At 52.9% G+C, this 27128-nt stretch overlaps 1 protein-coding gene across 1 annotated transcript in view; it reads right to left on the bottom strand.

Moving 5' to 3' along the window:
- COL11A2 (collagen type XI alpha 2 chain) overlaps positions 1-27128 on the bottom strand; it is a 76137-nt gene that overhangs the window by 34601 nt on the left and 14408 nt on the right. Inside the window, exons 7-27 of the mRNA XM_060272207.1 lie at positions 26642-26899; positions 25626-25772; positions 24997-25161; positions 22992-23051; positions 20727-20768; positions 20540-20602; positions 19050-19124; positions 18590-18676; positions 16719-16775; positions 14893-14946; positions 13863-13916; positions 13148-13201; positions 12873-12926; positions 11399-11452; positions 10231-10275; positions 9495-9548; positions 9352-9396; positions 7975-8028; positions 2710-2754; positions 2203-2256; positions 904-948 (exon numbers count right to left, since the gene is read on the bottom strand). Of these exons, the coding sequence (XP_060128190.1) occupies positions 904-948; positions 2203-2256; positions 2710-2754; positions 7975-8028; positions 9352-9396; positions 9495-9548; positions 10231-10275; positions 11399-11452; positions 12873-12926; positions 13148-13201; positions 13863-13916; positions 14893-14946; positions 16719-16775; positions 18590-18676; positions 19050-19124; positions 20540-20602; positions 20727-20768; positions 22992-23051; positions 24997-25161; positions 25626-25772; positions 26642-26899 (1566 nt within the window). The remainder of the gene's footprint in view (positions 1-903; positions 949-2202; positions 2257-2709; positions 2755-7974; positions 8029-9351; positions 9397-9494; positions 9549-10230; positions 10276-11398; positions 11453-12872; positions 12927-13147; positions 13202-13862; positions 13917-14892; positions 14947-16718; positions 16776-18589; positions 18677-19049; positions 19125-20539; positions 20603-20726; positions 20769-22991; positions 23052-24996; positions 25162-25625; positions 25773-26641; positions 26900-27128) is intronic.

The following is a 27128-nucleotide window of genomic DNA, read 5'->3' as shown; positions in this document are numbered from 1 at the left end:
AAGCTGGATTTCTGCCTGTGTTTGCTAAGATGGGGAAATGACCGCCCCTGCTGCCCTCCGCCCCTCAACGCCCCCATTTTCCCAGGATATCTCTGGATTTCAGGCAAGGCAAAAATACCAAGTTGCTTGAGAGGCAACCCTCTGCTTTCACGCTGTGGGTTTGTGAGGGTCCCTCCAAGGGAGGCCTTTGCAAAGTGAGTGCGAACCTGGGTTTCGTAAGGACCTAAGAACCTAACCGTCTAGTCCAGTAGCCAACCAGGTGCCTGTGGGGAAACGGCAAGCAGGATTCGAACGCGAGAGCCTGCTCCCTTCATGCAGCTTCAAGCAACTCGCATTCAGAAGCGTTGTTGCTGCCTCCAGCTAGTAGCCATCGAGAGCGCTTTCCTCCTCCATGAATTTGCCTAACCCTGTTTTGAGGCTGTCTAGGTTGGCGACCGTCAATCACCGCCGCCTGTGGGAGGGAGTTCCACAGCTTAACTGTGCCCTGCATATCTTTGTATGCGTGAGGCTGCACTGCCTCCTGCTGGATGGAAAAGGAGGCACTGCTCTCTGTGTTGATTCCTCCTGCCACCTAGTGTCTGGAAAGGGCATAGCAGGAGTGCAAAAATAAAAGCATCTTTTTTTAATGTACTTTGCTCTTCCTGGGATATTTCTTCACTTATGGTCTGGAAACTGAGCTGCCTGCCCAACCTGGAAAGGCTTGTTCTCCCTCTTAAAGACCCATCGCTGTCAGCAGAGACCCACACGGTGTCAGTGGCTCAGAGAAAACGTTGCCCACGTGTGGTGATCTGCCCCCTACGGCCGTTCGTGGGCAGGGAGAGCCTCACGGCGCTACTCCATACGTCCATCACCCCCATGGTGAGACTGCTGCCATGTGCTGGGCATGGGGCTGCCCCTTCTCACCTGGTTTCCTTTGGTGCCTGGGTGCCCCTCTTTGCCAGGGTGGCCCTAAGAGAAAGGGATCAGGGTGAAAGGAAGGAGAGAGAGAGAGAGCAAGACGGAGTTAATAATTCACAGGACTTGGATCGCTGCCTCCTTTTCAAATCCCACTATTTGGGGAGAGGGCAAATCTCCATGCCAGTCTGCCAGGGCCTTCTTTGCACAGGGCCAGGGCAAAGCCCTTTGGGGACATGGAAGTTCAGCTGGAAAATGCCAGGGGAAGGCACAAGGGATGTGGCAGCAGCTCACTTCCTGTCTAATATGTCCAGCAAGCTATGTCAAATGTACCGTAGGGAGGTGGAATGATTGTGATTATTTTATCATTATGCTCTGTATTACTATGTTCTGTATTGTGTTTTTATTATTATCTTGCATAAATTATGTCCTTAATGTTGTACACCACCCTGTGATAAAGCGTGCTACTGCATGTAATTTGAAATTATTATTATCATTGACTGTAGTTCACTTCCTGTCTAATATGGCCGTCACATCAACTCACTTCCTGTTTAACATGGTTGCCACATCAACTCACTTCCTGTCTAATATGGTTGCTGCATCAACTCACTTCCTGTTTAACATGGCTGCCACATAAACTCACTTCCTGTCTAATATGGTTGCCACATCAACTCACTTCCTGTCTAATATGGTTGCCGCATCAACACACTTCCTGTTTAACATGGCTGCCACATCAACTCACCTCCTGTCTGATATGGCTGCCTTCCTGTTCAACATGGCTACCAGGGAATGCAAAGAGCGCACTTCCTGTTCGAAACCTGCCCCCTGTGGGCCCTGAAAGTGGCCGTCATGCCAATGTTTCACAGTTTGCCCTGTGGGAGGCTGATCTGTGACACTTTGTGGTGCCGACATGACCAGGACAGAAGAGCCACCCTTTGGGGGGATCTCAGGGGCCCTGCAGATGCCTGCTCTTTTTCACAAGGCCCCTAACCTGCTTGGGTTGCTGTGTAGGCCGGCCATGAAACTGCTGCAACATGGCTGCATGGTCAAGACCACGGGTGGGTGAAGGTGTTGGTGTGGGGATTGGCGTCCAGCATGGCGACTAGGTAAACCCCACCATAATCCTGTTAATATTGTCCTCCCCTTGACAGAAGGAGTGACATCTCAGCATTCTCTCTTCAGTGGGGACTCCAAGATGGGTAGAGGACACAGCCACCAGCTACTTCCTGTTAAACATGGCTCCCGTCTTTGTTGGGGGGCCACTGAGCCAAGAGAGGCCTGAGGCAGTGGTGAGGGGCAGGTACTTACAGGTGGGCCATCGGAACCAGGCATCCCCGGAAGTCCAGGTTTCCCTGTGGGGCCCTGAAGGACAAAATCCCATTAGCCCAATAATGGTCACCCCAACCCAACCCTAAAATCCCAACCCAACCCTAAAACCCAACCCTACATTCCAACCCTACCTTAAACCCAACCCTAAAATCCCAACCCTGAAGTCCATTCCATTCCATTCCAACCCAACCCTAAAACCCAACCCTAAACCCAACCCTAAACCCAACCCTAAAAACCAACCCTAAAAACCAACCCTAAAACCCAACCCTAAACCCAACCCTAAACCCAACCCTAAAACCCAACCCTAAAACCCAACCCTAAACCCAACCCTAAAACCCAACCCTAAAACCCAACCCTAAACCCAACCCTAAAACCCAACCCTAAAACCCAACCCTACCCAACCTAGCCCAGTCGCCCCCTCCCTGCTTTGGGGTTCGGCATGGCTGCCCCTCTCGGCCAGCAAGCCAGGGGTCCCTCCCAGCTCACCTTCTCCCCATGAGGTCCCATTGCACCTTGAGGTCCCGGCAATCCCTGAGAAGGAGGAGAAAGGGGAGAAGGTTGGGTGAAGGGGGTCCTCCCAGCCCACTTCCTCCTGAGCCCCCCACCTGAGGACAAAAACGTCCACCCTCCCAGTTCTCTCCGGCAGCCCCTCGAACCCTTCCTCGCTTGGCGCCATTCCTTTGGGACCAGAAGGTCAGGAGAGCCTGCGGGATCGGGCCCAAGGGCTCTCAACCTGCTCTCACAGCTGTTGGCCGGAGGCCTCCTCTAGAGACGTTTCCGGAGACGGTCAAAAAGGCCCCACACCAAACCCGGGAAGAATTTCTATTTCCCGACCAAATTTTCCTAATTTGATGCATTTTTGTCCCCCCTTTTCATCTGAAGCAAAGAGAATCAGTCTGTTTTCAGATAAGCACTTAAGCTGCACCTTCGAAGGAGCACTTATTGGAAGTTGTTCGTTCTTGAATAAAGAGATAAGCTTGCAAATGTTGCTTTCCCGCTACTTTTTGAACCTACAAGACTCTCCACAAATGGTCCCTCTGCCATCTCCCAGTTCCAAAAATCCATTTAGTAGGGGACGTATCTAACATCAAACGGATGAGAGCAGATCTTAGCCAAAAGGCTGATCCACATACAGTAATCATAGCATTGATTGGAAGGGATCCCCCCAGGGTCATCTAGTCCAACCCCCTGCAACGCAGGAGTCAACTTTGGCTAGGAATCTATCTAGCAGCGTTTGGCGTCGGCTTCTCCCAACCTGAGGCCCTGGACTGCAATTCCCACCATTCCCTACACCCTGTGGGGCTGATGGGAATCGTAGTCTGAAATGTCTGGAGGGCACCAGGTTGAGGAAAGGCGGCTGGAGCTTCTCCTCAAAGCGATGCATCTGGGGAGGAAAGGGGGCCTGTGAGCCAGTCACGATGGCTGCCGTATGGAACCTCCCCATTCAGGGGCAGTCTATCTCCCCATGCCAGCCGGCCTGCAGACTTCATGCCGTGAGGGTGAGCTTCCTGGGGAGGTGAAGCGAAGGACACGAGTCAGGAAGCTATTGCAAGTGAGCTGTGCATAAGCAAACCTATTTTGCTAGCTCGGCAGAGGCTCCTTTTGTAGCACAATATGCACACGTGTAGAATCATAGAACCATAGAATCATAGAGTTGGAAGAGACCACAAGGGCCATCCAGTCCAACCCCCTGCCAAGCAGAAAACACCATCAAAGCATTCCTGACAGATGGCTGTCAAGCCTTTGCTTAAAGACCTCCAAAGAAGGAGACTCCACCACACTCCTTGGCAGCAAATTCCACTGCTGAACAGCTCTTACTGTCAGGAAGTTCTTCCTAATGTTTAGGTGGAATCTTCTTTCTTGTAGTTTGAATCCATTGCTCCGTGTCCGATTCTCTGGAGCAGAAGAAAGCAACCTTTCTCCCCCCTCTATATGACATCCTTTTATATATTTGAACATGGCTATCATGTCACCCCTTAACCTTCTCTTCTCCAGGCTAAACATACCCAGCTCCCTAAGCCGTTCCTCATAAGGCATCGTTTCCAGGCCTTTGACCATTTTGGTTGCCCTCTTCTGGACACGTTCCAGCTTGTCAGTATCCTTCTTGAACTGCGGTGCCCAGAACTGGACACAGTACTCCAGGTGAGGTCTGACCAGAGCAGAATACAGTGGTACCGGTACTATTCCCTTGATCTAGATGCTATACTCCTATTGATACAGCCCAGAATTGCATTGGCTTTTTTAGTTGCTGCATCACACTGTTGACTCATGTCAAGTTTGTGGTCTACCAAGACTCCTAGATCCTTTTCACATGTACTGCTCTCAAGCCAGGTGTCTCCCATCCTGTATTTGTGCCTTTCATTTTTTTTTGCCCAAGTGTAGTACTTTACATTTCTCCTTGTTAAAATTCGTCTTGTTTGCTTTGGCCCAGTTCTCTAATCTGTTAAGGTCATATTGAAGTGTGATCCCGTCCTCTGGGGTATTAGCCACCCCTCCCAATTTGGTGTCATCTGCAAACTTGCTCAGGATGCCCTCAAGCCCATCATCCAAGTCAATGGTGTAGGAACAGTCTGACCTTTAGCGCTTTTACATCATGAGCTGACACCATAGCTGCCAAGTTATCCCTTTTTTAATGGGATTTTCCCTTATGCTGAATAGGCTTCCTCGGGAGAAAAGGGAAAACTTGGCAGCTATGGCTGACACGTATGTTTCCTCTGACATTTGCAAGACCTGCTCCACCACGTCATGTTCCTACCAAGCGGAAAGTGATCCATGCCTCTCCAAAGGGAGGCAAAGGTCACAGACAGGGCACGGCAGATGACTAAGAAAGCCAAAGGCCGGATCACTGGTCCAATTTTATAGAGGTACTACCGTGTTTCCCCTTTTTTAAGACACCGTATTATAACTTTTTTTCCTCAAAAAAACACAAGGTGTCTTATTTTCAGGGGATGTCTTAATTTTTTATTAGGTTTTTATTACGGTACGGTACCTTACTGGCTCGGGGTGCTGCCATCCATACCATCGCTAACATGGGAGCCGACGGGCGCGAAATGGAGGCGGGAGAGCGGGGGGAGGGGGAGATGAGAGAGAGGCGAAAGGCTCCGGGGTGAATGGCAAGTAGGTCGTCGGAAAGATGCCTGCGTAATCCCGGTCCCATGAGGGGGAAACGAGACCCTTGTCCACACCACTGAAACACGCATTCATAAGGGGCGGCAGCTCAAGGAGCCAAACTTCCTTTCCCGCTTGAACGCGTGCGGAGGCGGGCGAGGGTACGCGCGGGGACCCCCTTCAGGAATCCTCTGCACCTTTAAACTCAGGAGGTCGATTAGCCAGCATGCCAGTCCCGCAGAATTGCTCCAGGAGGAGGCGGTGGCGGTGGCACCCTGACTCCAGAGGGAACGGGGGGAGTTCGTCGATGAGCACCCCCAAGGGTTTCTTGGGTAAAGTGGCGGCGGCAGCGCCACAGCAGTGCTCCCTGAGGTGCTCCTGCCTCCCCACCCCGGGCCATTTCCATTAGCGGGCAGGGTGGGGTGGGGGCTCCCTCGCTTGCTCCTCGCCGCCCTTCTCCCTCCAGGCATTGGCGAGGCCGCCTGTCAATCAGCCGCCAACTCGCCCGCGGTGCAGAAGGGGCCAGCAACGCTCCCGCCGCCGTTCATTGCCCGGGCGGCGCAGAAGGGCCCGCGGGCTTTGGGCCATGCAGCCCACGATGTTCTGGTGGCGCAGAAGGGGCCAGCAGCGCTCTCGCCACCGTCTGTCGCCCCGGTGGCACGGAAGGGCCTGCAGGCCTTCCGCCGCCGCTGTGCCTCGGGCCATGCAGCCCACGACGCTCCAGCGGCTCGGAAGGGGCCAGCAGCCCTCCCGCCGCCGTATGTCGCCCCGGCAGCACGGAAGGGCTCGTGGGCCTCCCGCCGCCGCTCAGCCTTGGGCCATGCAGCCCACAACGTTCCAGCGGCGCGGAAGGGGCCAGCAGCGCTCCCGCCGCCGTCCGTCGCCCCAGCAGCGTGGAAGGGCTCACGGGCCTCCCGCCGCTGCTCAGCCTTGGGCCATGCAGCCCATGACGCTCCGGCGGCACAGAAGGGGCCAGCAGGCTTCCCGACGCCAAGGAGTTTCCCTGTTCAGGCGCTCGGCCGGTGTGGGAAAAAGTCATGGGAAGAGCGGGGTAAAAAGTCCTCCTAGAGCGGCTCGCCTGGCGACGCGCTCAATTCATGCACCCCCTCCCACCTGGTCTCAAGCCTCTCTGAGGCTCTAAAGGAAAGCAGCAAGGTATGTCTTATTTTCGGGGTATGTCTTGTATTTCGCAGATACTTAAAAATCCTGCCATGGCTTACTTTATGAGTATGTATTAAAAAAGGGGAAACACGGTATTGAAACTGTCCTCTGTAATTCCATTACTGTCTGGTACGGTACTGCCTCTAAGCTGGATAAGAAGAGGCTCCGACGAGCAGTAAGGGTACTTGGTGTTAGCTTGCCTCCAACAGAGACACTTTATGCCGCTCGAGTCAGGAAGAGAGCAGAGAGAATTGCTGCAGACCCTTCGCATCCTGGTCATCACCTGTTTAATTTACTCCCATCCGGACCTCGGTACAGGACTCTATATACTGTACAGTCATACCTCGGTTTAAATACGCTTCCATTTGAGTACTTTCAGTTTAAGTACTCAGCAGACCCGTATGGAACGGATTAATCCACTTTCCATTACTTTCAATGGGAAAGTTCGCTTCAGGTTAAGTACGCTTCAGGTTAAGTACGGACTTCCAGAACCAATTACACTCATACTTCGGGTTAAGTACGCTTCAGGTTGAGTACTCCGCAGAATTGTCTGGAACTGATTAATCCACTTTCCATTAATTTCAACGGGAAAGTTCGCTTCAGGTTGAGTACTCCGCGGACCATTTGGAACGCATTAATCCACGTTCCATTACTTTCAATGGGAAAGTTCGCTTCAGGTTAAGTACGCTTCAGGTTAAGTACAGACTTCCGGAACCAATTATGTACTTAAACCGAGGTAAAAGGTAAAGGGACCCCTGACCATTAGGTCCAGTCGTGACCGACTCTGGGCTTGCGCGCTCATTTCGCTTTACTGGCCGAGGGAGCCGGCGTGCAGCTTCCAGGTCATGTGGCCAGCACACGGAAACACCATTTACTTTCCCGCTGGAGCGGTCCCTATTTATCTACTTGCATTTTGACGTGCTTTCGAACTGCTAGGAGCTGGGACCAAGCAACGGGAGCTCACCCCGTCACAGGGATTCGAACCGCTGACCTTCTGATCGGCATGCCCTAGGCTCAGTGGTTTAACCCACAGAGCCACCTGGGTCCCATAACCGAGGTACCACTGTACAAAAATGTCTAGGCACAGGAATAGCTTTTTTCCTTGTGCCATCAAATTGTTGAATCTGTAGTTGTGGGCGGAAGGGAGGCCAGTTGGTGGTATGGGGGTCTTTTCACTGTGCCGTTGTATTGTGAGGGGAATAATGGTTGCACGAGGTACGCTTTTTCTTTACATTGCAATGTAGTCGAAGCAAAATTCCAAGTATGGTTGATACTTGGCCAATAAATTATTCTATTCTATTCTATTCTATTCTATTCTATTCTATTCTATATCAAGGGCATGGCGTTCAGACAGCTGCGGCTTGCTCGTGGGCGGTGGTGTGCCTTGTGCCCGGTGGTCCATCCCTACGGGGGGAGGGGGATTGGCAGGAAGGAGGATGTTGTGGGCGGGTCCAGCGGGGGTCCTCTGACGTGTTCACTCACCTGCGCCCCTGGGGTCCCCTGCTGGCCAGGGGGTCCTGGCTCCCCTTGAGGTCCCTGGTCAAAAACAAGAGATTTAGAGTCAGATTGTAGCAGCCTGAAACTGGGGAGCATCATGGGGTGGGGGGCAGGCACGGGGCCCCTCATTGTGCCCCCCTCAATGTATAGGAGAGTCAGTGGGGGCAGGGGTGGTCAAAAGAGGCTTTGAAGCAACGATGGGGGAAGAGGAAGCCCTTTCGGTTTTAAGCATGGAAAAAATGGAAAAGGAAAAGGCAAGGGCCCCCCAGGGGTCATGTCATAGCTGCCAAGTCTCCCGTTTTCCCCGGGAAATCCCCGTTTTTCCAGTTGTTCCTAGCTGAAAAAACAGATTTTTTGTTTTTTCCTGGTTTATTCTGGCGCGGCGGGCATTTTGGAACTGGGCGGAGCATGCTCAGAAGCGACTTTTGATGCTGCTCTGCCCAGTTTCAAAATGGCTGCAGTGCGACTTCTGGCGCAACGGCAATTTTGGAACTGGGCAAAGCAGCACCAAAAGTCACTTCTGAGCATGCTCCGCCCAGTTCCAAAATGGCGGCAGCGCTACTTCCGGTCTGCTATTTCCGGCCCGGCCCCTTATTTCTCTGACAGCAACTTGGCAGGTATGGGTCATGTACTCCAACCCTCTGCAATGTAGAAATCACAGCAACTCTGTCTTCCCTGCAGAACAGCTTCAAAAGGGGCAAGAGAGTAATTGACTCATTGGTGACATCGATATCCCCAGCCACTTTCCTCCACGGAAGCATACACAGTGTATTTTTAACGCTCTGTTTATTTCCCGAAATTTATAGACCGCTTGACTGTATTAAAAAAAAACACACCCAACAACCCCAAATTCCTCGAAGCAGATTTCAACAAGAGAAAACCATACAACCGAGAGAAATCTACAGCCCTGCTTTAACACATACAGAAAGTTAAAATACTAAAGCAGGGTAAAATTCGCGCCCACTTTTTAGCATCTATCAAAACAGGGATGTTTTTTAGCAGGCGCTCAAAAGCGGGCAGCCTCTTGGGATCAAGAGGCAGAGAGTTCCAAAGTGTAGATGCCACCACCACCAAATATTGAATTCTTACAAACGTGGGAAGTGTCTTATGTGGCACCTTGTAGTAGTCGATCAAAGTGGTCCAGTGGGGGGGGGGGGGGAAGTGGGGAAAGGCGATCTCGTGGGATCACCCGCTCCCCATTTTGTCCTCACAACAACCTTGGGATGAGAGACCACGAGCAGCCCGAGGTCAGCCTGCAAAGCTTCTCGGCTGAGTGGCCTTTTGAGTCCTGGATTCCCAGGGGAGTTTGGGAGGGCAGCCCCCCCCCCAGCACCCACCGCGAGGCACCCCGGGGCTACTCACCAGGTTCCCCTTGGGGCCGTGGGGTCCATCCATGCCACGCACACCCTGTCAGGAGAACAAGCAGAGACACAAGAGGTGGTTAGCGATGGGGGGCTGGGGGTGCAGCTCAGTGTGGCAGGAAACCCCCTCCTACCAGCACTTACCGGAGGGCCTGGGATTCCTGGGGGTCCTTTGGGGCCAAGAAGACCTCGGGGCCCCTGGAGAAAAGGAGAGAGAAAAGGTCAGGCACACACCTAGAATCGTAGAATCGTTGGGTTTGAAGGGACCCCTAGAGTCATCTAGTCCAACCCTCTGCATGGCAGGAATCTGCTGCATCACACTGCTGGCCCTTGTTTTTAATGCTCAGCGTTTTACTGTGTTTTTATATCTGTTGGAAGCCGCCCAGAGTGACTGGGGCAACGCAGTCAGGTGAGCGGGGTACAAATATTAATGTTGTCGTTGTTTTCTCCCCTGGATTGGTAATGGGGCTTGGTCTGGATTCAAAAAATTGCAGTAGTAGTAATAAAAATAAAAATAAAAAAGACACAGTCTACTGTACGGCCTCAAAACACAGCAGCTACGAATCACCTTGATGTAACATTCAGAAATTTGACAATACTTGAAATAGTAATAGCCACCTTTATTTTAAGGGTGGGTGGGGCTTCCGGGGAAGAGGGAGGGGCTTAAGGCCTTGTTGGCAGATCCAGCTCTCAGGAGGACTGTGCCACTTCAGAGGCGAGGACTCACCACCCTAGGGGCGAGGGGTCCCTGCCTTCCCTGCCCCCTCGTCACCCTTGTCCGTTGCTTGGGAGGACGGGGCCCCCGCCGTTGGGATACGCCAACAGGGCCCCCAGACTTGGCCAGACCCCAAGATCCCTTGCGAAAAGGGACAATACGCACCGGTTCTCCAGGAAGCCCGCGTTGGCCGACCTCTCCGTCATCTCCCTGCACCGGGGGGAAAAGGGAGACAGAGTCACAAAGGAGCTAGGGGAACAACAGTGTCTGTGTGCATGTGCAGAATTCATCTCAGGGGGTGCTGCCTCCCCCCTCCCCCCCAAAACCCCCCTGTGTTTGTGTAAAGGCTCTCAGGCCAGTGGTCACGTCAGAGAATCTCCACTCCTGCTGCTCTTGAATGGGCAGGTTACTAGTCCTCAAGGTTGAAAAATAATGCATATACTTGGTTTTTAACGTTTGGTGTTTTTGATGCTTTCATATTTGTTGGAAGCCACAATTATCATCATCATCATCTTCATCATCTTGGAACACAGAAAGAGCCTATTCTTGACAATCTGGTAACACCAATAGTCCAATACTTGGACTTTTTCATTTTAACTCAAGTACAACTGGACTCATTCTTGTTTTCTTTCTCACCTGTTGATCTTTGCCTGGGATTATAAGTGTTCTCTCTGTTTTATATACGTTATAAAAAGATTTTTTTATTTTAAAAAAATTGCAAAATGAGAGAGAGAGAGAGAGAGAGAGAGAGAGAGAGAGAGAGAGCCTGCTGGATCTGGCCCAAAGGGGCCCGTCTAGGTCAGCATCTTGTCCTAACAGAACCTGACCAGATCCCTGTGGGAAACTGGCAATCAGGATCCGAACCCAAGAGCCCTCTGCCCTCCTGGGATTCAGAAGCCTCGCTGCCCCCAGCCATGAATAGCCCTTTCCCCCCCTCAGGGAATTTCTCCAATCCCCTTGTAAAGCCACCCAACTTGGTGGCCATCATGGGGCAAGGGGTTCCATAGGTTAACGATGAACTGCGTGATTTTTAAAATTCATCCTGAACCTTTTTCACATTCTGCTTCCCTGGATGTCCGCCGGTTCGAGTGTTATGAGAGAGGGGAAAGAACTTCCTCCCTTCCAGGCATAATTTTGTAAATTTCGACCATGCCTCCTCCTCTTCCAGGATTTTTTCCCAAGATGAGAAGTCCCAAACTTGCAACCTCACAGGGGCCTCGCTCCGCCCCCTCGAATGTTTCTGCTTTTTTCTACGCCCCCTTGAGGGACAGGCCTCTGTCGGATCAAACCCCAACTGCACCCCAAATCCCCCTCTCTTCCCACCCGTACTCACCCTCTCGCCATCTTCCCCGGGGGGACCAGGAACACCCTGAGATCCGGAGTCACCCTAGTGTGGGGTGAGAGAGAGACAGAGACACCCTGGTCACAAGAGACACAGAAGAGCAGACCCTCTGGACGAGGCCCCGATTTAAGCTGGCCCCGCCTCCTTCACCCAAGGGACTCTGGGAACCGTAGTTTCCCAAAGGGGCAAGGAAACCCGAGCTCTTTGGGGCTCCATCTGAGCATCCAGAGGGATGAGATGCAGAAGTTCAACAGGTGCATTCAGTGAGAGGGTGGAAGGATTCACCTGTTGAACGTCCGCCTGCAAGGGAGCGGTCAGAAAGTACTATTATTATTATTATTATTATTATTATTAGCCCCGTGGCAGCAGGATCAGGCCTAAGGAGGGAGGGCGCATCTAGTCTAGGATCTTGTCCTCACAGCCTATTATGGGATGCAGCAATTCTCCCCGCCTGCGATTCCCAGCCATGATATCCAGAGGCATTAGTAGCCATTATTTTCTTTTTTTAAAAAAAAATATCCAATGAATAACAAGCTGGGAAGCAAAAGATATTTGTTTGTTTGTTTGTTAAAAAGATGAATTAATTTGTGGAATGCCCTCCCACTAGAGGTCAAAGAGAACAACAATTACCAGACCTTTAGAAGGCATCTCAAGGCAGCCCTGTTTAGGGAAGCTTTTAATGTTTGATGGATTTCTGTATTTTAGTGTTTTGTTGGAAGCCGCCCAGAGTGGCTGGGGGAACCTGGCCAGATGGGCGGGGTATAAATAATAATAATATTATTATTATTATTATTATTATTATTATTATTATTATTTAAATTAATGCCCCCAGGGGTGGGGTAAGAAATTTGATTTGCGCGCCTAATTTGCACTCCTTGGGACGATGCCCAAGCCAAAACGGAATTACTCCTTCAAAATTTGCACTTTTCCGAAATTCTCTTCACCCAGATGATATATGCAAAAATGCACATACTAGAGGGTATAATAATGTTTGTTTAAAAAAGGCATCTATTAGTGAAATATAACACACACGAACGTCTTATACCGGAAAATATTATTCAAAAAATGAATTAGTGTATGTAGTATTTTATTTTTTAAAAATCAAGGCGGTTTATGGCAATGAAAACATAAAACTGTATAATAAACACCAGCCTTAAAAAAATTAACCCCTCTGGAAGGAGGAATCCGTGTAATAATCAAATGGCTGCACAGATCTGGCAGAATCGAGAAGTTTTTAGCAGGAGTTTAAGAGTTGGCACGGAGGGTTCCTGCTGAATCTCCAGTGGCAGGGACTTCCACAGGACTCCCTTGGAGCAAAGCCAATGCAGATGCAAAACAGGTATTCCAAGAGTTAGAATCACAGCATGGTGGAGTTGCAAGGGACCCCCAGGGGTCATCGAGCCCACCCCCCTGCAGTGCTTTGGACAGACGTGAGCTATTTGGCAGGCTCCCCCATTTCACTTACCCTGTGTCCTTTCTCCCCTGGAAGGCCTGGAAGCCCATCGAACCCACGGTCGCCCTGCGGAGAGAGAGAAGATAAAGGTTCCTGGCAGGGTGACCCCGTCTCACAAGGTCAGGATGGCAAATCCCGCGGGGAGGGCACTAGTCCTCATGAAACCACATTCCCAAATACAACTTCCCAAAGGCCCTTTGTCTAGAATGGCAGGATTGTTGGGTCGGAAGGGACCCCTCGTGGCCATCTAGCCCAACCCTCTGCAATGCCCAGAGGGATCGTCTTACCTTGCTGCCCGGTTCCCCGGGCATCCCCCGGGCACCATCTGCTCCAGCACGACCCTGTGGGAGGGAGAGGGGCAGGTTGACGGGGGGAGATGGATCTCACAGGCTCCCTTACAAAGGGGCCCATGAATCTTGATAGACTTCTTCTGGTGCTGGAGGCTCCATCAGAACATGAGAAGGCCAAAGGCCCGTCTAGTCCTGAATCCTGTTCTCACTGCGGCCGACCAGATTCCTTTGGGAAATCCACAAGCAGGATTCGAAGCCAGGAGCCCTCTCCCCTCCTGCAGCTTTCCAGAAACTGGGATTCAGAAGCATTCGACAGGCCGGCTTGGTCCTTCATTAATGTGCCTAATCCTCTTTTAAATCCACCCATGTGGGTGGCCGTCATCAATGCCTCTTGTGGCAGAGAGTTCCGTAGTTTTCACTCCATGAAGAAGTCCTTCCTTTTAATCCGCCCCCAAATTTCCCAAAACGTCACCCCCTCAAAGGCTCGTCCCACCTAACTTTCAAGCAAATCACTACTGTTATTTTTTACTTTTATTCCGTTACTTTTCAGGACGCTCGGGACCGTAGGATCGCCGAGCGGGAATGGGATCCCGAGGGTCATCTAGCCTAACCCACCACAATGCTGGGGTCGCAGGGGAGGCTAAAGTTGGCAACCTGCCTCCATTGTTGTTGTTGTTTAAATGAAAAATAAACATCAGAAACAGAAACTTACTCGGCGGCCGGACTTCCCTGGGGGTCCGGTCAGCCCCTGTGGACCCCGAGGACCCTAAGTGGAGAAAGAGAGGGTTGTATTAGGGTGCCCCATCTTGTCCCCAAACATTTGGGGGGGGGAGAGGAGAGAGGAAACCCTCGGACTTCATGAAAGAGGGGTGGGGAATTGGGTAGGTGTCCCGTACCCCCACTAGCTGCCCAGCCTCTGTTGCATTTGAGGTCTGTAGCAGCCACTAGATTTTTTTTGGGGGGGGGAATCTGAGAGGCTGGGGGGGGCAGCAGCCAAATGACCCCAACCCAAGAACATGTAGATTGCAGCAGTTTGCTACTTTCTTTGGTTTGGGGAATATCCCATCCCCTCCAACGTTTCTCCCATGGAAACAGGGACGTCCTAAGGAAAAGTGGGGCATTCTGGGGTCAAATCAGAAACCTGGACGGCTTCTGTAAATCAGGGGCTGTCCCTGGAAAATAGGGACACTTGGAGGGTCTGGTCTCCCTTGTTGCAAGGACGCGGCTTGGACTCGGTAACAAATAAGCAAAAGCTCCTATGCAGGTCCTCTGGGGTGGGGTGCAATGGGTCTGCCTGAGCCATAGAATTGTAGAGTCGGAAGGGCACCCCAAAGGGTCATCTAGACCAACCCCCTGCAATGCAGGAATCTCAGCTAAAGCATCCATGACAGATGGCCACCCAACCTCTGCTTCAAAACCTCCAAGGAAGGAGAGTCCAATAAAACACAACTTATATTGTACTTGTCACGTTCAGCTTATTTTTTTTTAGTTGTTTTCTAAATGGTTTTGCAATTGTTTCACCGGCGACTTCCTAGCTCTCTCCTACAATTCACACTGAGCTTGCGACGTTCCGATGTGCTGCTGTTATGTCTTGTTTATCAGACGCTTTGGGATTCGTTTGAACGGAAGGAGGTCAGACGACGCAGCTGTGCTAAAGGGGGATTTTGGGGGGCACAGGGGGGGAGAGGAGAGGCTGGGGCGATGGCAGGGGGCTCCCAGCTCAGGTTGGGAAGTCGGCTTACCTGGGGACCAAAGTCTCCGTGCTCCCCCTTCACGCCGTTGCCGCCAGGTTGACCCTGGAAGACAGAGGAAAGAAAAGAGGAAAGACATTCTTAGCTCTGAAGGGCTCGGTACGGTGATTATTTATCCATTTGGGCTGCCCTTGGGAAGATAAAGCAACTAACAAATTCGAATTGGTTCATTGGCTGTGTTCGTATCCCACCTTTTCCTCCAAAGAGATCGAGGTGGCGAACTCTGCGTCAGAGGTTTCCAAACTGTGTTTCTTGACACACTAGTGTTTCGGCTGCGGTGTGTCGGTGAGTTGGGCGAATGTTAACCTCCAGTTTGCTAGTAAAACCTAATTACTGTGCTGTGAAATGATGCAAAACCGAATTACTGTGTCACGAAATAATGCAAAACTGAATTACTGTGCCACGAAATGATGCAAAACCAAATTGCTGTGCTGCGAAATGATGCAAAACCGAATTAATATGCCGCGAAATGATGCAAAACTGAATTACTGTGTCGTGAAATAATGCAAAACTGAATTACTGTGTCGCAAAATGATGCAAAACTGAATTACTGTGTTGTGAAATAATGCAAAACTGAATTACTGTGTCGCAAAATGATGCAAAACTGAATTACTGTGTTGTGAAATAATGCAAAACTGAATTACTGTGTCGCGAAATGATGCAAAACTGAATTACTGTGCTGCGAAATGATGCCTGTCACCAACATGAAGTTTGGAAAGCTCTGCTCTATGTAGCCCATCGTCTGGTAACTTCCAGACTGGAGTATAGAACCCTAGGATTGTAGACTTTGAAGGTACGCTCAAGGGTCATCTAGCTCAACCCCCTGCAAAGCAGGGACCTCAACTAGAGCATCCATGACAGATGGCCGTCCAACCTCTGCTTAAAAGCCTCCAAGGAAGGAGAGTCCGCAACTTCCTGTGTGAATCCTTTCCACTGTCACACAGCTCTTCCTGTCTGAAAGTTCTTCCTGATATTTAGTCAGAATCTCCTTTCTTGTAACTTGAAGCCATGGGTTCGAGTCCTACCCTCTGCAGCAAGAGAAAACAAGCCTGCTCCCTCTTCCATGTGACAGTCCTTTAGATATTTGAAGATGGCTCTCCTATCTCCTCTCAGTCTCCGCTTTTCCAGGCTAAACATACCCAGCTCCTTCAACCGTTCCTCATCCGGCTCGGTTTCCAGACCCTTGATCATCTTGGTCGCCCTCCTCTGCACACGTTCCAACTTGTGAACACCCTTCTTAAATTGTGGTGCCCAGAACTGGACACAATAGTCCAGGTGGGGCCTGACCAAGGCAGAATAGAGTGAGACTATGACTTCCCTTGATCTGGACACTAGACCTCTGTTGATGCAGCCCATAATAGCATTTAGCTGTTGATTCAGCTACTGCAATCCACTCTGTCTGGGGCTGCCCTTGAAGACGACTCGGAAACTTCACTTGCTCCTAAATGCAGTGGCCAAATTGCTGGCTGGAACTCACAGAAACACCCCATTTCCAAAACAGACGCCCTGGTCGCCAGCTTCATTTCCGGGCCCAATTCATGGTGCTGAAGACGCCCCTCTTTGCCCCGACTGCATTGCCACACCCAGTGCTCTTCCTCACGACTGAGGGGGGATTCGAACTCTGGTTCCTTCCAGGTCTTGGTCCAAAACTCAAACATCCGCAGCACTGTTAGATTTCAGATTTACTGAGCCGTCGTCCCGGGAAAGTGGGTGATGGCGGCTCTTTGGTGAGCTTCCAAACACACCCAAGTCCTTCTACTCTGAGCCCCATGAAACAAACCCGAGCGCTCCCCCCCCCCGCCAAGCAAAATACTCACCAGGGGTCCAGGACGACCCGTATAGCCCATGGGTCCTGGTGGGCCACGCAAGGCCAGCTGCGGAGGAAAGAAATGGGAAGAGAGGAGAGGTTATGGTGTTCGTACCAGACCATCACCCGAAGAGTGTTTGGACACAAGTGCCCCTGGGAAGGGAAAGGACTCCTAAGAGCAGAGAAAGAGCCTTGCCGGATCAGGCCAGGGGCCCCTCTTGTCCAGCATCCCGTATTCTCACAGTGGACAAATGCCCCTAAGAAACTAGGGATCCAGATAGACTGCCTCTGGGCCTGGAGGCGCCACAGAAACATAAGAAAGGGCCCCCTCACCTAGGCCAGCATCCTGTGCTCGCAGTGGTCAACCACGCGCCCTAGTGCGAAACCTGCAGGCAGGATTTGAGCACAAGAGCAGCCCCCTCCCCTCCTGGGGTTTCCAGCAAGTGGGATTCAGAAGCAGCTGAATCTGACTGCGGAGGGAGAGCAGAGCCATCCTGGCTAGGAGCCCCCGACAGCCCTCTCCTCCTCCCGGACCCTAACCCTCTTTTAATGCCATTCTGGTTGGCAACCCCATCCCTGACTCCGGTGGGAGGGAGTTCCACAGTTTAACTCTGCGAAGGAGGACTTCCTTTCATCTGTCCTGAACCTTCCATCATTCAGATTCAGGAAGCGTTATGAGAGAGGGATAAAAAATTCTCTCTCTCTCTCTCCTTTTTTTTCTATGCCAGGCATATTGTCTATATATAAAAATGTAAAAAGGGCATGTGGGTTTGTGTCTACTTTTCATCCAAAACCGCTTACAGAATCATAGAGTTGGAAGAGACCACAAGGGCCATCTAGTCCAACCCCCTGCCAAGCAGCTTGACCGATTGCGTTCAAATTTTGACACAACGCCCCAAGCGAATGTCCGAAGGTTCTTCTAAAGTCACACCTCTGGCAGGTAACACACCCAAAACCCCGTGTTTCAAAACACACCACTCAGACGAAAGTGCATGCTGGGAAAAGAACCAGGTTGCAAACAAGCGCCCTCTAGCGGCGGCTACACTGGTACTACACCTATAGAACCCTCCCTCTCAACAGCACCTCGGCTCCCGTTTACATACTGGGCCAGGCATAGGCAACCTTGGCTCTCCAGATGTTTTGGGACTACAACTCCCATGACCCCTGACCACTGGCCCTGTTAGCTAGGGATCGTGGGAGTTGTAGTTCCAAAACATCTGGAGTGCCAAGGTTGCCTATGCCTGTACTAGGCCGAAGCCTTTACAGACTAGGTTGAATGGAGGTGCTGACTCGCCTGGGTGGGGGTTTGGGGGAGGAGGGCACGGGATAGTTCAGGACACGGTGGGACCAGTCACAGGGATGAACCGGGGGTGGAGGGGGTGTGATACATCATGGGTCAGGACAGGGAGGGGGGAATCACAGGGATAAGTGGGGAGGGAGAGGGGCTGTCTAAACAGAACACGCGTAAAACAGGGGGACTCTGAAGGTGAGGGGAGTCTGAAGGGGGACTCTGAGCCTCCATTTAACAGACTGAGCCACAGCAATGCGTGGCAGGGCCAGCTAGTATTTTATAAACTTCTGCCCTGTGGGTTCTTCCTCGTTTTTTTCTCTAAATGGAGGCTTCCCAAAGACTTCCACCTGTCTTCAAACAGTCCCTCATTGCATCCCCCCCAAAAAAACACAGCCCCCTCTTTCGGGGTCCTGGGAGACCAATGGGAGGTCAGACAAGGACCCACCCCAGAAAGGCAGGCAGATTCCTTCTGAGAAATCTGAGTGGGCCACCAGGAAGGGAAGACCACCTTTCCCTGGACTTTAATAGGGGAAGTAAACAGGGTGGAGGTCTTCATCTCCATCTTCATTCCCCCCTGAAACCTGACTCACCCGGGCTTGCTGCAAGATGGCCTGGGCTTGGGCTTCCTGGGCCGCCACGACTGGACCCTTTCCACCTCCGCTGCTCCCAAATCGGAACTGAGGGAGGGAAGAGGCAGATTTGAGCTTCCACCGAGAGGCACCCAAACACCCCCACATCCACACATTCCCCCCCCCAACCCAAGTTGAAGGGAGATGTTTCCCTCAAACTCCTTTCAGGGCCGATTTCTTAGGGGAGAGCCATCCGTCTGCAGCAGAACTGCACTGTACACAGCTCTGATTGACTAGTGTCCATGATGTCAAGAACCCCTACCCCACCCAGATCCCTGAAGAAACTGGCTACGCAAGGCACTGATTGCTCGCTCACAGCGTCATCGAGAACTACCCCGCACTAATGCCTGAAGATCCTAGATGTCAACCTCTGAATTAGGACCTTGCTACCGGCTGGCCTCTCTCCGCCGTTCCGACTCACCGGAAGCATCATGGAAGTGCCAGGGGGTCCGGGGGATCCATCTGAGCCAGGGATGCCGGGGCGTCCTGGGGGACCCTGTTGGGGAGAAGGAGGGACAACAGAGTTGGGGCAGGAAGGAGCGGCTCGCACGTTTGCACATGTGTGCGAACGACGAAGCACGCTGTCGACAATCGGCCAGGGGATCACGGCCACCCAAGCCTGGTTTAAACAGTCCAACATAGTCCAACATCCTCTTCTCCCGAGTGCTAACCAGGTGCCTCTCCAACAGGTTTAATCTGGGATTAATCTGGGCTTGGGCGTGAGCAGAGAGCACGCAGCGAAGGGGAGGTGGGTCCCTTGCCCCAAAGAGCGCCTCGCTCTCCTTTGCATTGGCTCCCAGTACGTTTCCGGGCACAATTCAAAGTGTTGGTGCTGACCTTTAAAGCCCTAAACGGCCTCAGCCCAGTAGACCTGAAGGAGCGTCTCCACTCCCATCGTTCTGCCCAGACACTGAGGTCCAGTGCAGAGGGCCTTCGGGCAGTTCCCTCCCTGCGAGAAATGAGGTTACAGGGAACTAGGCAGAGGCCCTTCTCAGTAGTGGCGCCCGCCCTGTGGAACGCCCTCCCATCAGATGTCAAGGAAATAAACAACTATCTGACTTTTAGAAGACATCAGAAGGCAACCCTGTTTAGGGAAGTTTTTAATGTTTGATCTTTTACTGGTGTTTTTAATATCCTGTAGGAAGCTGCCCAGAGTGGCTGTAGAAATCCAGCCAAATGGGCTGGGTATATTATTATTATTATTATTATTATTAGACGCCCTTCCCCAAAGAACATCCGTAAAGGAGAACGAGGGTACCAACCGACAGGAGCCAGCCGGCAGAGCATCACCCCTACCAGTTGGGAGTGAACTCCTTGTGAGCAAAAACAGGAGTGCCAGGCCCAATGAGCAGAGCGACTCAGTCAGCTCTTGCCCCATGGATGAGTTGCTGAGACCGAAGGTCCCCACCTCCCCACAGCCGCCTATATCTCCGCCTCTCGAGGGCTTCCCCAAGCAAACAGAGACGTGACCCTCATGTCTGCCTCTGCTCTTCCCACTTCATGCCTCTTCTGGTCCTGGGAAACCAGAGGGGAGGGGAGATTGTCGCAGCAGGAGGGGGAGACACTCGTGCCTCTTCCCCAGCCGAACTCCTCTCTGCCTCTTGGCCTCCCTCCTCTCCAGCCTTAGCTTCTGCCTCTGAGTCTGGACTTCCCTCTGCCACAGACTCCCCCAGCTCACTAAGCCCTGTTGCCTCTTCAGCTTCTCCACCTCCCAGTCTTCTCCCTCTGACGGGTCACCCAGATATCTTCTTCCCTTTGGGGTGCCCCAGCTAGTTCCTCGCCACCCTTCCTCTGCATACAACCATCTGTGACGCTGACGTTTATCTGCACAGGGGCAGGGGGTGCCCTTCATCGCCTCCTTTGCCTCATGCCCTTAACTCTCCCCTCTCCTTCTCCAGATGGCAGCCTTACCCTCTCCCCAGAGTCGCCGGGGGGCCCTGGCGGTCCTGTGGTCCCTGGTGGTCCGCTGATACCCTGTGGGGAAGGAGGAACAGAAGACCATGACCTTAGCCCACCAGACAGGAGGATGGAGGCCTCATTTGCCCCCTTAAACCCCACCCCCACCCCGGGGTTTTGCACTCCTCTCCCCGGCTCTTACCGGAGCTCCTTCAGGGCCAGGGGGACCTTCCACCAGCATCCCCTGCAGAGGGAGAAGGAGGCACAAACAGACGCATGCAAAAGTTAGGAAGCAGCCGCAGACCTGCCTTGGCAGAGGGACAGGCCCCGTCCCTCTGCTCTCGCCCGTGAAAGAGCTCATTGTTTACACCACCACTGGCTATTCTCCCCCCCCCCACCAACACACACCCAGTGCGCTATGCTGAGACGATAACGCTACAAAATACGAGAACTCTGGGGGCATCGCAGCTCCGCCGGTTGGATGGCTGCCTTGCACGGTCGCTCAGAGGTCAATTGCGTTCTCCGGGGAATTCTGAAGGCCGCCCAAAAGGAGCCGAGAGGCCCTGATCCTGCTGAGATCTGCTGGTGAGGGCTCTCATGTCAGCCTCAGATTCCTCCCCCCCCCCCCCGCCTTGGGAGCTTGCAACGAAGCTAGAACAGGGAGGGGGTGGTATCTGGAGGGTATGTTATTCCGGCGCAAAAAGGGCTCTCAGTCCTGCAGTTACTGGGGGGGGGAGCAAAATGGAAGCCCTCCCCCCCCCCCAATACTTGCAGATATTTATTTTCAATTCCAAAATGAGAAGAAGAAGAGTTTGGATTTGATATCCCACTTCATCACTACCCGAAGGAGTCTCAAAGCGGCTAACATTCTCCTTTCCCTTCCTCCCCCACAACAAACACTCTGTGAGCTGAGTGAGGCTGAGAGACTTCAGAGAAGTGGGACTAGCCCAAGGTCACCCAGCAGCTGCATGTGGAGGAGCGGAGACACAAACCCGGTTCCCCAGATTACGAGTCCACCGCTCTTAACCACTACACCACACGGGCTCTCTGAGCTGTTTGCATCCTGGTCTTGTGCACTCAGTGATGCGCTCAACGCAGCCTACGTAATGAATGGAAACAACCAAAGCCAATGGGGGTTGGACTGGATGACCCCTGGGGGTCCCATTCAACTCTACGACTGTCTTAGGGACTCCACTCTGGATTTGTGTCGGGTTTACTCCTGAGCCTCTACTTCTCCATAGGACAGTGGAGGTTTAGGACCAGAGTTTTCCGCCCTCTAGACGGGTTACCTTCCCGATATTATTAATCAAATTAAAACCTACAGGGATATGAAATATGTATTACTGGATGGCGCCAAGTGAGGGTCAGCCGAATGACTCCACTGTGGGCTGCGTTTTCCAGAAACACCTCTGAATAATCCCAGTTGAGAAAGTGTTGCGGCTCAGATCCCCCTGGCTTCTGGGCTTCCCTTTGGGGAGTCTGGCCAGCCTTTGCCACAATCTCAAAAGAGACCTGGGCGGGGCAGAAGCAAGCTGCTAGACCTCATGGAGGCGAAGCATCAGGGCAGCAAGGCAGGGGGTAGGGCTAGATGACCCTTGGCAGTCCCCTTCCAACTCAACAATTATTCGAACCTAAGGTGCTGGAGCTTAGCAGGGCATGCCTCCTTCCAAGGGTCGGGGCTTTGCGAAAACCAGGCCTTGCACACAACAGACTGACTTGTGCAAAACGAGGAAGGAGGTCATGCAGATTAGAAGCGGAAAGAAACTGCGGGATTCGGGAGACCTCCAAGCAAGCTCCTTTCTACCAGTGGTACCTTGGTTTGCAAACAGTCTGGTTTGCATACACTTTAGATCACAAACACGTCAAAACCCGGAAGTGCGTGTCCCAGTTTGCAAACTTTTTTTTGGATTACAACCCATTTTGCGGGGATTGCGAACAATTTTCTTTTGGAGACCCCATTGGCGAAAACGCGCCTTGGGTTACAGCCTGTTTTGGTTTACAAACGGACCTCCGGAACGGATTATGGTTGTAAACCAAGGTACCACTGTATTTGCATCCATCGTGGAAGTGTAGAGATGGAAGAGGCCTCAAGGAGACCTCCCACCCGTTGCAGCCTGCCTAGACCGGCGGATGTTGGGAAGGGCTCCCCCACACCTGGAATATCCCATACATAGCCGGGATTCGCACATCGGAAACGGCAGAATTTTCAAAAACCGGCAAAAACGTCTGGGAGGATTTTGCTAAAAAGGTTCGACAACTTTGCCCAAAAAAAGGGCTGAGCAACTTTTGGGGGGGGGTGTTCACCTTTTGGAAGATGGCAACCGTAATTCTCTCTCTCTCTCTCTCTCTCTCTCTCTCTCTCTCTCTCTCTCACACACACACACACACACACAGTCCGAAATGACACCCCCCCCCGCCCCCATCCAGGCCAGGCCAGGCCAGGACCCCCTCCCCTCCAGGAACTTACGGGTTCGAAGACAGCTGGCTCTCCCTTCTCTCCTTTGTAGCCTCTGGCTCCTCGGACGGCCTGGGGGAAGCAGACATGTAGCCGCACAGAGGGGGCCAGTCAACAGGATGGAGCCACGGGCTCAACCACCCCCACCCCCAACCCCTGGGTGCAAAAAGTGGGGGGGGATGTCCACACATGGGGGGCTTCACAGAAGCAGTTCAGTGCGGGCGGGGAGAGGAGGGGCTCTCTGGGGGAAAAGGAACCGCCTGCAATCAACTGGGAAGGGCCATCCAGACCAACCCCCTGCGAAGCGGGCAGCTTGGCGACGTGGACTTAAAGCCAAGCCTATGTTGGTGAGCAGCTGCTAAACGGGCCCCAAAGGACCGAGGTTCCCACATTGCAGAGGGTTGGACTAGATGACCCTGGGGGGGGGGGTACCACTTCCAATTCCATGATTCTATGCTCATCTAAAAAGGGCGATTGCTGGTTTGCAGCTGAAAGGTGGGGCAGGAGGGGAGTCAAGCTGCCGTTTGTTTTTCATGGAAGCAAACGACGAGGGCCGGAGCTACAGACGAACAAAAAGGGATCTGTTGTCAAAATGGACTGAGAAAGAAAGGGGCGGGGGGCACACACATAAATAAACCAGCTGGAGGAAACTCAGAGTAAATCTGTAGTAAGGTCTGAGTAGGGCCTTGAGTAAAAGTGGAAAAGGGGTAAATGCATGAGCTCTGGTGGAGAGCATTTTTCAGGTTCATCCTACTCAGAGTAAACCCACTGGAATAGATGGATGTGACTCCCTTCAATGGCTCTACTCTGAGTAGAATTCAGCTGGCTAAAAGCATACATTGTCATTATTATTATTATTTTAAAAAATTAAAAGTGTGGTGATTGCCCCCATTCCTTCTAAATTTAGATAAAAATTAACTCTATGTACCCTGGGTCTTTTTTTAATTTCATAAAATTTATACGCCGCTTGATTGTGACCAGGGAGCCTCTGAATCCCACAGCTCTTCCCGCAAAATTCTGCACATGAAGATTCGGAGGTCGAAAGGGGTGTGAGGTTGAGGGCCAAGGTGTGGGGAAGAAGGGGGAAGGGGATGCCTTCCAAGATGGCAGTGTGGACTGACAAGTTACCGTGTCCCATTTGGGGGCTTTCGGCCCTCCCCCCCAAACTGGTAACTGAGTTCCAGCGCTTGAACCATGCCAGGGAAGGGGAGACCGTCTGCAGAAATGGTCCTGCAGTGCGATGACATCATAGGGCACGTGATGACATCACAGAACAGGGAGGCAGCTTCCCTCCTGCCATTGCTGCAGGACGGCAGCCCATTTCTACGTAGACTGTGTTGCAGGACACGTCAACAAGGAAGGAAATGACATCACAGGAAATGACATCGCCACGCAGAGAAATGGCATCACAGGAACGAGTTGCACAAATGGCTGGACAGCTTGAAATAATAACTAAAGAGGAACTTCAGAAAAGAGCGCAGCAGGAAATGGCAGCAACCTAGACAGGCAGCATGACAAAACATCCAGCACCTGCCAATAGCAGGAAATGATGTCATCAGACAAAGAGGAGGGTCATAGGAAGTGGGAAGGGTTGCGAACGGAACAGGAAGTGCTACCGCCACCTGGTGGTGAACGGTGGCAAAGGCAGGAGGAAGTGGCGACTTCGAAACAGGAGGGGGTGCGCAGGCAGCAGGAAATGGCCCTCCTCAAACAGGAAGTGACATCAGCAAACTGAATCCACAGCCACATGCCCATCAGGAACTGCAAACCAAAGCTGTCGGGAAAGAAGGAGTGTCCTGGCGGAGAACCGAAAGAGGAAGAAACAGAAACGGGTTGCGGATAAAACACCGAAACAAGAGCAAGAGGACAAGGCCGAAACCATTCCGTAAGCCAACCCCGGGCAAGAGGAAGTGACATCACAGACAAGCACAACCAACAGGAAGTGGACCCAACAGAACAGGAAGGCGCGGCAAAGAACGCCAGAGGGCCTCCAGGGAGCCGTCAGCACCCCACTTACGCCTTCGCCGTGGGGGGTCTCGGCCGAGAGCACAGGCCCCAGCTCCGACGGCTCGGCCCCCTCGCCATAGCTCCTATAGGCGTACTCGTACTCCAGCCCCACGCCGGGGACCTCCTCTTCGGTGAACGCCTCTTCCTTGGCGGGACGTGGGCTGGGCGCTTCCTCCTGGCCCCCGGGCAGGGTGGGAACCCATGGATACGTTAGGGGGGGGCGAATGGGGCTGGTGCCCACCCACCCATGTGTCATTCTTGGGGGAGTCTCCTGCCCAACCAGCCTGCCAGAGCAGCAGCAAGGGGGCAGAGGAAGCTGCTGCAGGGCTCCACCCATTGCCTTGAGACTACAACTCCCATCATGCCCAGGGGGTTTTCCCTAGCTCTACCTGCTGGGGGACCACCTGCACTCAAAACCCCTGAGCTCAGAGGGCTCTTCCCCTCGCCTGTCAATTCACCCTGCTCTTCCTGAGAACCCAGGAGTCCGGGGCCTCAAGCCCATTGGGGCTCTCCTCCCCACAGAACCCAGGAGTCCTGGCTCCTCTCTTGCGGATCCTGCATTGCCCACCCAACCAGGGAGCAAACGCCCTTCCGTATCAGGTTGGCCCGCCAGGACGCGGGTGCTAGAGGCACATTTACCTCTCCCCGTGGCGACGAGGCAACAGGTAGGGACGCTTCCTGTGTGGGGCCCTCTTCCCAATACGTCTCTTCCGCCTCGGGAGGCAAGGTGTAGTCAAGGTACTCGTGGGCCCCCCAGGGCTCCTCTGTGGGGAGCAGGCCCACATCCTTGAGAGGGGGTACAGCAAAGTGGTGGCAGCGGAGGAAAGAGTGACGAGCCAGGGAGGGGAAGAGGAAAGCATTGCAGTGTGTGTGGTTGGTTGGGTATGTATGGAGGAAGGAGGGGCAGAGTTGGTGTGTTGAGGAAGGAAAGGAAGAATGTGTTCGTGGAGGGGCAGAGAAGATGCCCAAGAGAGGGGGAGACACAGCCGTCACATTGTGGGGCGAACGAACGAGTGGGAGAGGGAGAGGATGGATTGAAAAAGGAAACAGACCAGACAGGGGAAAGGAAGGAGAGAAAAAAAATATGCAGACATGGTTAGTTCATCCAAACTCCTCTCGAGTCCCGGGAGGAAGGAGGAGGAGATGGCTGTGGGTTGGTCTGGATGACCCTTTGGGGCCCCGTCCAACTCAGCAATTCTGCGAGGAGCGTTCCTCATCCGGGATCATTTTCCCTCAGGGAGACAAATGGATCTCGGGGAGCAGAATCTCACCCCCCCACCTGCAAGCTGGACAAGGATGCCAGCAATTGGGGGGGGCAGGTGTCCATTTGGGGGAAAGGAAAAGCACAAGAGAAGTCCGAACTTAGGATAGGGCCACTGGCACGGATGTGGGTTCTCGTTTCCCGGAAGGTTGAGGGAAAGTCAAATCCCAATCCGGCCGCCCCTCCCAAGAGAGGATGGGGGAGCCCTTCCGAAGTTTCGTGGCTCCTTTCTCTTGGTGCCCCCCAACAGCCCGGCATGCAGTTCGTGGCACGGTTAACACAAAGACACGTGGAGGTGGGGAGACGCAGACAGAGACACAGGCAGATGAAGGGGCAGTGGGGTGGTTTCAGGGGGGCCAGGCAGCACTCTGCAACCCCTCCCCTGTGGCTCTACCTGCTGGTAGCCGTTCCCTGGCTTCCGGGCTCCGGTGGCGCCAGCGTGGGCCTGGCCCCCCGATTTGCCCGGGGTTTTTTTCGTGGTTGCCTTGGCGCTGCCGGCCTTCCCGCTGGACTTCCCGTTGCCGGGGTACTTGGGGCTGTTTTTTGAGCCGGTCTTGGCGGCGTAGGCGGGCGCTGTGCCCGCGAGCTGGCGTTTCTGGGGCTGCGTCGGCTTCGCTTTGGGCTTGGCGGGGGGCTTCCCCTTGGCCGGTTTCTGGCAGCGGCGGCAGCGAGGAGCACGGCGTGGGCAAACGACCACAGAGGACGGGGTGATGAAGATGGCGATGGAGGAGGAAGAGGGGAGGAGCAGGAAGCAAAAGCAAATGAGAAACATGAGCAGCCGCCTGCCAGGGATGATTCAGCTGCGGCCAAACCCTAAACCGTGGTTAATCCCAACCACCGTCAGTGGAAGAGCTTCGTAAACTGTGGTTTGAAGCTGCCTT

The sequence above is a fragment of the Zootoca vivipara genome, chromosome 2 (genome assembly GCF_963506605.1).
Source record: "Zootoca vivipara chromosome 2, rZooViv1.1, whole genome shotgun sequence".
NCBI lineage: Eukaryota > Metazoa > Chordata > Lepidosauria > Squamata > Lacertidae > Zootoca > Zootoca vivipara.
The sequence above is the reverse complement of the archived record's forward strand: the minus strand, read 5'-3'. Positions and strand labels throughout refer to the sequence as shown.